At 46.0% G+C, this 9,776-nt stretch overlaps 3 protein-coding genes across 3 annotated transcripts; 1 reads left to right on the top strand and 2 right to left on the bottom strand.

Annotated features, from left to right (window-relative positions):
- The first annotated feature begins 4,457 nt into the window (after positions 1-4,457).
- On the top strand, positions 4,458-4,938 carry LOC136012718 (histone H2B 1/2/3/4/6-like). The gene has a single exon (XM_065675788.1). It carries the CDS (start codon positions 4,464-4,466, stop codon positions 4,884-4,886), a length of 423 nt encoding a protein of 140 aa, XP_065531860.1. The 5' UTR covers positions 4,458-4,463; the 3' UTR covers positions 4,887-4,938.
- Positions 4,939-6,213: 1,275 nt separating this feature from the next.
- LOC136012712 (histone H1) lies at positions 6,214-6,965 on the bottom strand. Its single transcript, XM_065675775.1, has one exon. It carries the CDS (start codon positions 6,932-6,934, stop codon positions 6,278-6,280), a length of 657 nt encoding a protein of 218 aa, XP_065531847.1. The 5' UTR covers positions 6,935-6,965; the 3' UTR covers positions 6,214-6,277.
- Positions 6,966-8,190: 1,225 nt separating this feature from the next.
- On the bottom strand, positions 8,191-9,500 carry LOC136012729 (histone H2A). Its single transcript, XM_065675797.1, has one exon. It carries the CDS (start codon positions 9,434-9,436, stop codon positions 9,047-9,049), a length of 390 nt encoding a protein of 129 aa, XP_065531869.1. The 5' UTR covers positions 9,437-9,500; the 3' UTR covers positions 8,191-9,046.
- Positions 9,501-9,776: the final 276 nt, after the last annotated feature.

Below are 9,776 nucleotides of genomic sequence, written 5' to 3'. Positions count from 1 at the left end.
CTTTTTATTCTATCCATAAATTTTGGTGGGTTTTTTCTTCTTTTTTTTTTTTTTTTTTCCCCCAAACACAGAACTGGGTGTTTTTCTTAGCTATAATACTGTAGGTGTATTCATATAGAGGGCAAATCTTTTAAATAAGTTGTGTTAGTCATCTTCGGACATCATATGTGTCCAAACATTACTTATTTTGGAAATGCATAGCAATTTCCTTCCCCCTCCCCCCCCCCCCCATCCTTTTTTTTTTTAATCTTGTAGATTTTTCAGTACAGTTATTTCATGCTGCGGAATTGTGACCTGTGTACTTATTGCTTCTCTAAGCAGTTATGAGGCCTTCAGCTAGCGGAGACATTCAAGAATTTACAAAGCTAGAAAACTTGCAGCTATAGATGTGAAGACATGCAACACATAACAGGACCGTTCTTAATATTTCAGTCTCAGCAACTGAAAGTCCTACAGTAGCTACCTATAACCTTTAAACTCGAATTCTCTAATGCGGTTATAATATGTATCATGCACCATAATAATCACAATTGCTATATAGCTGTGCCTCATGATCAATATATTTGTAATGCTCCCTAATGCTATGTGCTCAGTGCCTTCTGTTGAAGGCGTATGGTTTTGTAACTTTTCCTGGGGTTTCTCCTCCGTTGTCTTCTCCATACACCATACAGAGGAATACACCAGTCTAAAGGGAGATGGTGTTCAGAAACCAATCTAAGTCTCAAACACTTGTCCTACTACACTGAAAAACTCTACCTTGTTGTCGTCTCTGCTTGTTTGCTTTGGTTCATGTTTTTTGTTTGTTTGTTTCTCAGGAGCTTTTGACATTGGTAATGTGTACTCTGTAAGCCCAAGATTATACACAGGCTTCTGACTTTCCCTCATCAGCTAAGCTGTCCTCCAGCATGGCTGGCTAAAGAGGCTGTAGAAGGTGGATAGTCAAAGCCAAGATGCTATTCAGAAACACTTTTAATTTTTTTTTCTTGAAGTCCATTTAGGTAATAAGAACAGAAAAGAATTATCTTTCTGACCTGAGATTTCAGAATAGGAAAGGGCATTTTCTAGGAAAATCTATGCAGACCTCACCCAGGAGCTGTTGTGGCAGAATACTAGCAGCAGCTTTGCCTTTATGTCTTCCCAGTGGCACCTACAAACTTCCAGTTGGAGCAGTTACCTGAACAGAAGGCAGCTGAGAGCCTGTAGCACGATGTGCTCACCTGGCAGAGGTACACTAACCAGGGGAGAAAGTGGGAGTCCCACAGTTCATACTGGTTCATAATGTGCAATAGGCTGGTGACTCCTTCAAGTTCTAACATCCTTGAGTTGTTCTGGAGCTGTTCTTGAGGCTTTTTCTCTGTTCCCTCCCATCAGACTTTGGTTTCCTGACTGAAGGATTATTTCTTTTGGATGCTTCAAAGCTTTGGTCAGTCACTGGAAATACTGTTGTTAATGAAGTGAGATAGATGATGGGTGGTGACTTGCTTTAGTGAACATGGGGTATTTTAGACTGCAGAGGGAAATATGAATGCCTAGATTCTTTTTTCATAAATCACAGAATCATTGAATGGTGTGGGTTGGGAAGGACCTTAAGATCGTCCAGTTCCATGGGCAACGATGCCTCACAGTAGACCATGCTGCCCAAGGCTCTGTCCAAGCCTGGACTTCAACACTGCCAGGGATGGAGAATTTACCACTTCTTTGGGCAACCCGTTCCAGTGCCTCACCACCCTCACAGTAAAGAACTTCTTCCTTCTATCTAACCTGAACTTCCCCTCTTTCAGTTTGAGCCCATCACCCCTTGTCCTGTTGCTACAGTTCCTGATGAAGAGTCCCTCTCCAACGTCCTTGTAGGTCCCCTTCAGATACTGGAATGGTGTAAGAACTCAGTTCATCTTTGTTCATTGGTTAGGCTTCCACAGTCAGTTCTTTCCTGGAATTTGAGTTCCCTTTATAAATATCTTCTAACCCTCTTTTCACACCTCTTCCCAATTCTTTTGCCTTCAGCACTCTCCAGTATCTCTTTGTGAAAGGGCAGCACACGCAGCCACATCGTTCCTACTCCAGGAATGACTGTCCTTCAATTATTGTTCAGCTGTTGGGTTTCGGTGGTTTCACTGGGGTTTTGTTGTTTGTTTATTGTTTTTTTTTTTTTTTTAACTGATTTCTTAGTTGTTCGGTTCACAGTAGCTGGCTTTTCTCAATAAAGGCTCTAACCTGAATTTCCTTCTATTCTGTAGCTGATGTTTACAAAACGTGTTAGATTCTTCAAGACATGGATCAATTATAATTTTTATTGGAGATGATCAATAGACTTTAAAGGATTAACATGGTAAAGGGGGTATTTGCAGAAGCTGGTTTTTTTAGGGGTGAGGGCGGATCGCTTTGTTTTTAATGCCCTTGTTTTCTGGACCTATTCACTTTACATTGCTGTTATTGCCTCATGATACTCTACATTTTGTCCTCCAGAGCAGTGTAACAAGATCAGTAGTCTTCATCTGCTAGTGTGGAACCAAAACTGGCAATCCTACACACATTGTTCTGGAGTGGCATGTCATGTCATGCAGCTTCACAGATGCTCACGAGAACACCCGTTACTGGGCAGACGTGTTGTCTGTGAACTGCATTTCCAAATTATGTTTATGCCAAAAGAAAGCCATCAGGTTCACAGCATATGTGAAGGGTTAAATGTTTAAAGGTGGGCCACTCTGGCTTCTTTTCTTGTTTCACTGAGAGAGAACTACTCTTCTTCACTTGAAAAGGCAGATATAGCTCCCTCTAACCTTACCAGATTTTCTCCAAGCTGATGGAGCTGCTAAAGACATCTGTGGGGGAAGCAGGGCAAATGAAGGTGGATGAGCAATTATCCCATCCCTGATCTGATGATAGGGAGCAGGGCTGGCATGCGAGAGGCAGATATTAAACCAGAGAGATGCAGCATCATAAAGGCAGCATGAGGCTGCTCTTCCCACTTGGGTAGCTGCTTTTGTTTCCCCAGTTTAGGTGTTAGAGCAGTGGAAGCATTTCCAAGCAAACCTTACTGGGAAAGAGAAAGGCTCCATCTTTTCCTCTCCTGGCTCTCTTTCATCAGAGAGCACTATTTTGGACATACACTGGAAATCATTGTGCATCCAGAAATTTGCCCAGCAGGCAGGATAAAATTAAAAAAAAAAAAAACAAAAAAAACAAAAAAACCCCACACAAAAACACAAAACAAAACAAAACAGAAGCAAATCCAGTCTGTACGGTGACAGATCTTTTTATTGTTTACACCAGTACGCAGACTCTCTCTCCCTACTCTTATAAATCTCCTTAATTGATCAGTCAATTTTGTTGTGATTTTAGCAGTCTCACCTGCCTTAAAGTACTTACCTGTGCCAAATAGGCTTCTTGTATAGAACCATGCCATCCATCTCATTGGATACCAAGAAGGTCTTGACATTGAAAGGCCCTTAGGAGTTCCAAAAGGAAATAGCATTATTATAGCACTGGCTATTTGATTCCATTTTGTGCAGTCCTGGTTTAATTCAAGCACAGATTAACTTGATCCCATTGAAAGTGGCTTATAGAATTGTGATGTATTGATGAATTAATCTATAATTGTCATACAACGTGGCTGAATTTTATTAAAAAACCCACAAAAAACGCTAGCACATCAGAATTCCTAATGCTATTAAATAATTTTAGTATATTTAAAATATGTGTATTTTCTTCTTGCATAATGTAGTTAAGATTGCAAGAAAGCAGCTTGAATTTCTGATTCATGCTAAACCAAAATTGCATGTTAAAATCCACAGTTAATGACTAGAATTATCTTAGGTTTGACTTAAAACGCATTCATCCAATATGTATTGCATCTCAAAAGAAATCCACATTCTTTCAAGTTACAAAGTAAATCAGACAAGCCATACCCTGTGGACCCAAAAGAATTATTTTCCTACACTATTAACAATGCTTAGTGTTCCAGATCCTCTGCATGCTTTTCTGGTTGCATTTTTGCCCTTTTAACTTGTGGTCATTACAAGCACAAGTTATTACATGAACTATGCAGATACACCACTTCGTAAAGGGAAAAAAAAAACCAACCAACCCAAAAGTGTGTCGAAATCTCTTTTAAATTTCTTTAAGGTGTTTTTTCCCTGGATGAAGTGAGGATAACCATGTCCTACACTGCACGCACAAAACCGCAGAAGCAGCGTCGCAGGAGGAGTGGGAGCCCGGGGGAGAGGCGGGGCCAGCAGCCGCTGCCGAGCTTCGCCACCAACCTTGAGATTGAAAGAGTTCATTTCGATTGGCTGGTAGGAGCCTCACTTTTAACCAATAACAGCGTGGCATTTAAAAAGGACAAATGGCAAAGCTGTTCTCAAGAGGGGTGACGTCACTTGAGCGGCTATCCAATAGAAGCTCATATCCCTGAAGCCAAGTATTTGCATAAGGGACCTATAAATACGGGAGTACGCACAGTGATGCGCATTCTGGCGTGCCAGAGCTATCGGAGAGTTAGCGAAATGCCTGAGCCAGCCAAGTCTGCTCCTGCGCCTAAGAAGGGCTCCAAGAAAGCTGTCACCAAAACGCAGAAGAAGGGTGACAAGAAGCGCAAGAAGAGCCGTAAGGAGAGCTACTCCATCTACGTGTACAAGGTGCTGAAGCAGGTGCACCCCGACACTGGCATCTCATCAAAGGCTATGGGCATCATGAACTCTTTCGTCAATGACATCTTCGAGCGTATAGCTGGTGAAGCTTCGCGCCTAGCGCACTACAACAAGCGCTCCACCATCACTTCTCGGGAGATCCAGACGGCTGTTCGGCTCCTGCTGCCGGGTGAACTGGCTAAGCATGCAGTCTCTGAGGGCACTAAGGCTGTGACTAAATACACCAGCTCTAAGTAGAATATTATAAATCCAACAGTTTTAACCCAAAGGCTCTTTTAAGAGCCACCAATTTTTTCAAGTAGAAGGGCTGAATTGCTGTTTTGGGGAGGTGCTTAAGTAGCCTAATTATTTGTATGTCACCAGCGAAGTGCTTGTTTTTTCAGATAATTGAGTTGAAGGTACTTAATTTCTGACAGGAATATGCAGCCTGCATCCGGCATAAAGGGTTGGCTGTTTAAAACTTGAGCACGCAATACTAGCTGGTATTGAATGTGGCTAGAAAGCAATAGCAAGTGTGCCCCAGTGCTTTGGTAGCTCGCTCGGTTTCCAGAACTTAGGAGTCCTGTGTAGAAGGTAGGTGGACTTTTCGAAAAGCTTGAATTCCTCTTTCTTAATATGTCCGATAGAAAATTCTGTTGTTAAGAACTTGCGCTATACCTGTAAAATAAAAACCCATTTCTGGCTCTTCCAGTGAATAATCAATCTTTTGAAACCAAGTCTTCCAGGTGCGTTTGTAGCTTGGTTTCACTTTTCGTACGTTTTAAGTGCGGGTCCAATCCTCCCTCTCCACCCACCCCACCCCTACCCCAATACTCTCTTTTTTCCAGTGAGGTAGCTGCCGTACTTGATTAAATAGGATAAGATTTTTCTTTACGAAGGGTTTTCCGGTTTAAAACACCGGTATCCAGACGTGTGCAGGAATTAATTCACTGTGAATCGGCGTGAAGCCGGGGCTCTCGGTGATGTGCAGGGACTTGGGGGTTCAGACAGCTCCTCTCGACTGCCCCGCCGCACTGCTGTGAAAGTGCAGCTTTGCCCGCAGAAGCTGTGGGGTGGAAGCAGAACGGGAACATTACGCACGCGTTTTCCCCATCCCTAATCTATCCCGTTTTGCCACAGAACAGCCGGGAAGGGGGCCCGTGCGGCGCCACGCAAAACCGAGCTTGGGGGACTGCACCGGGGGTGTTAGCGTGGGGTCACCGCCCTAAGAGGCGGGGCTTAACGCCAAAGGGGTTTGGCCGAGTGGGCGGAAGGGACCAATCCCATCCCCGCGCGGGACACTTAAGCCTCCCCCCGGCTCCGCAGCGGAGGGACGCGCGCTAGGGCTGGCGCCGGCCCTGTTACAACTCCGAGAGGGCGGAGCGCTCACCGGGCTCCTGGATTGCACGTAGGAAGCAGAACTTCCTCTTCCAGTTAGCTCTGGTTTCCCATGCAGGCTGCACGACAGCCCGCGTTTCGGAAACGGTAACTTTCTTAATCTACTATAAATCCCTGCCAACCTCTTTTCAAGATTTGGTTGTGCTGCTGCGATTACTGTAGTGTTCCAGCTCTTTTTGAGCATAAGTGGGTGGCTCTTAAAAGAGCCTTTGGGTTTATTTAAATTAGTAGACTATAATTGCTTTTCAGTCTTACTTCTTTTTAGGCGCCGCCTTCTTTGTCTTGGCAGCTTTGGGCTTGGCTGCTTTAGGTTTGGCTGCTTTGGGCTTCACCGCCTTGGCTTTAGCCGGGCTCTTTGCTGCCTTCTTCGGGCGACCTGCCTTGGCAGCCTTCTTAGGGCTCTTAGTAGCCTTCTTCGCAGCAGCAGCCACCGGCTTCTTCGCTTTCTTGGGACTTTTCTTCACTGCTGCAGCTTTCTTGGGCTTCTTAGCAGCACTGGCGGGCTTCTTGGCCGCTGGCTTCTTGGGCTTGGCTGCAGGTTTTTTCTTAGTTGCCTTCTCCTTCGTCTCGCCCGGCTTCTTATTAAGCTTAAAAGAACCAGAAGCACCGGTGCCCTTGGTCTGCACCAGGGTGCCTTTGTTGACGAGGCTCTTGAGCCCTAGCTTGATGCGGCTGTTGTTTTTCTCCACATCGTAGCCACCAGCGGCCAGCGCCTTCTTGAGCGCGGCGAGGGAGAGCCCCTTGCGCTCCTTGGAGGCGGACACGGCCTTGGTGATCAGCTCGGTGACGCTGGGGCCCGCGGGCTTCCGGGCCTTGGAGCCGCCCGCCGCCTTCTTCGGCTTCTTAGCGGCGGCCTTCGCACCAGGAGCAGACACAGCGGGGGCGGCGACGGGCGCGGTCTCCGACATGGCTGCAGCCGTCGTCCACGGATCGGGGGAAACCACTGGGCCTGAAGCGGGTCCGCGGCCTCGTATTTATAGGGAGGGGCTGCGCGGTGATTGGTGCTCTGTAGCGCCCGCCCCGCCGCCCAGCGGAACGCTGCCGTCTCCCCTCTCATTTTGTGTTTCTTAGGAGGCAAAAAAGCCGGGTTTTATCCGAATTTCTCTCATGTACCCCCGCCGGTTCGCAGCGCCGTGGAAAAGAAAGACTGTTGTTCCCCTCGGCGAAGTTTCCCTTCGGAGAGGCAACGGGTGAGTTAAAAAAGAGGCGATAAACCCCGAGTCCTGGACCCGGAGAGACCTCGGGAGGCAGAAACTTTTGTTTTTCCTTCTAAATAAAATTCGCGACGTGGTCACCTGAACCTCCAAAGTAATTAATTGTTATTCTTTAAAGGGTCTTCTCTTAATGTGAACTGAAAACAGGACATTTGAATGGATATGTTAAGCACAAATTGGTTTCAAAGAAGAGGAAGTAACACAGGCTCATCTTCAGCACTGAATATGGATTAGAAATTAGCTCCTTTGTCCCAAATCCTTTACCCCTTTCAAAATAATTTAAATAAATCCAGTAAGTGCATGATGCAGGAAGGCAAGAAGGAGGTGAAAGTTCGGTGAGGCTGTTTGTATCCTAGAAGGGAATGACTTTTTTACAGCATAGCAGCCTGTGCTGTCTTGCTCAGTGTGCACACAATGCAGGCACCGTTCCCGAATGCTCTGCTACTGAAATATTCATTTTTCTTAATAAATTAGGTGACAGAAGAGCTTAACACGGCCAGGTTTTGTTAATAATTATAATCAGCACCCTGTCACTTCATGATTTGGCAGTGTTTTTTTTCTGACACAGCTTGATTGGTGAAAAATCTGAGTCAGCATTATCTTAGGAGACACGACTGCAGCTGAATGTTTCCCTGCTTCTGCACAACAAAACTCGCTCCCGTTATCGTCTTGGACTCCACTTTTGCAGCAGATTGTGGAGTATTTGGTGGTTTTTTGGTTTTAGTTTTTTTTTTTTTTGGTTTTTTTTTTTTTTTTTTTTTTTTAATACTCTTCAATGACAGATTCCTGCACTGGAAGTAACGTTGAAAACTAAGATACGAGGCTAATGTATGTGCTGTACTGAAACAGCTGCCTGTGCGCAAGAGGGGGAAGTCCTCACCTGCACGTTACCAAGATTGCATGTAAACAGATTAAAACTAAAAGCATTTTATTTTTCAAAGTACAGATAATTGAAAGGAATATTCCCTGTTATTTTCTTTATTGCCTACAGCGCTTTGTTTTGCCATGGCCTGTAAACTGCTTGTTACCTCTTGGCATTGCGACTGTCAGTGGTACATGTTGCATGGTGTTATGATTAAAAAAACCCTGTTTTCAAATCTATCATTATTAAAATATGTTTGTGACCTATAATCACCAATTTTCTATTTCTATTTCAACATCTGTATGGTGGTGTTCAGCACTATATGTAAGGTAGAATCAGAAGTGGGAACAGTCCTTGTTGCCTCAAATTGCTCATCCCAGAATTGCCGATTATTCCTAAACCCACTCAGATTTCAGTTGCAGCAGCTCAGGCAGAGCCCTGAGAAAACTGTATGAAAAATTACTAATTCAGAATGCCTGGTGGTATGAAAAAGGGACACATCTGTAGGTCAGAGTTGTTTAGAAGAGGCAAGGTGGCTTTTAAAGATGTTACTTCAGCTCCACACAGGCTCAAAAAGGACAAGGCCTAGGGGGAAAAGGGGAAGCTGCAAATTCCTTGCAACATCAACTTCAGGACTTTGTCCCCCATGAGAGCAAAACAATTCATTCCCACATGGAATCTTATTTTTAGTATTGTGTTTACCAGCAATTAACATGTTCCATTTTACTAAACATTACAACAGGTTTTGTTCTGAATTGAAAGATCAAATTTTCAAGAACTAAATCTAAGGTTTTACAAAAGTCGGGGGTTTTGGTTGTGGTTGTTTTTGGGGTTTTTTTTTTTTTTTTTTTGCAGTTAGAATATACAGCTCCTTTTATGAGAATGTGGGTGGCTCTAAAAAGAGCCTTTGGGTTAACTTTTGAGGTGGAAGCCTTCCTCAGTTTTTACTTGCTCTTTGCTTTATGGCTGTCGGTTTTCTTGGGCAGCAGCACAGCCTGGATGTTGGGCAGCACACCACCCTGCGCGATCGTCACCTTGCCCAGCAGCTTGTTGAGCTCCTCGTCGTTGCGGATGGCGAGCTGCAGGTGCCGCGGGATGATGCGCGTCTTCTTGTTGTCGCGGGCCGCGTTGCCCGCCAGCTCCAGGATCTCGGCCGTCAGGTACTCCAGCACGGCTGCCAGGTACACGGGAGCGCCGGCGCCCACCCGCTCCGCGTAGTTGCCCTTGCGCAGTAAACGGTGGACGCGACCCACAGGAAACTGCAGACCAGCCCGCGACGAGCGCGACTTCGCCTTGGCACGCGCCTTGCCGCCCTGCTTTCCACGCCCGGACATCACTCTCGGCCCTCCTCCGCCGGTTCCACCCGAACTGACGCTACACACTCCTTCCTGTGGCCCCTCTTCTCCGCCCGGCCTCTTTTATACCTTCCCCGCGCGCCCGGGACTGCTTTCTCATTGGTTGTCACTCGCTCTCTCTGGCTACTACCAATGGCGCTGCGGATCCAAATCCACCCAATCGGAGAGCGGCCCTCCCAGCCGCGCTGCCCCAGCCCTCCAGCAAATGCAGGGAGGGGATTGGGGGGGGCCCTGGACGTGAGCTTCTGGAGTAGCGGCCTGGGCGGGTCCAAGCCCCGGTTCCGCGTACTGCAGCCGCCTCTGACCCCTAGCAGTGACC

The sequence above is a fragment of the Lathamus discolor genome, chromosome 1 (genome assembly GCF_037157495.1).
Source record: "Lathamus discolor isolate bLatDis1 chromosome 1, bLatDis1.hap1, whole genome shotgun sequence".
Classification (NCBI taxonomy): Eukaryota; Metazoa; Chordata; class Aves; order Psittaciformes; family Psittacidae; genus Lathamus; species Lathamus discolor.
The sequence above is the reverse complement of the archived record's forward strand: the minus strand, read 5'-3'. Positions and strand labels throughout refer to the sequence as shown.

Bases quoted from the DNA above. Each gene is read 5' to 3' on its own strand.
- LOC136012712 (XM_065675775.1), bottom strand. From the start codon at position 6,934: ATGTCGGAGACCGCGCCCGTCGCCGCCCCCGCTGTGTCTGCTCCTGGT.
- LOC136012729 (XM_065675797.1), bottom strand. From the start codon at position 9,436: ATGTCCGGGCGTGGAAAGCAGGGCGGCAAGGCGCGTGCCAAGGCGAAG.
- LOC136012718 (XM_065675788.1), top strand. From the start codon at position 4,464: ATGCGCATTCTGGCGTGCCAGAGCTATCGGAGAGTTAGCGAAATGCCT.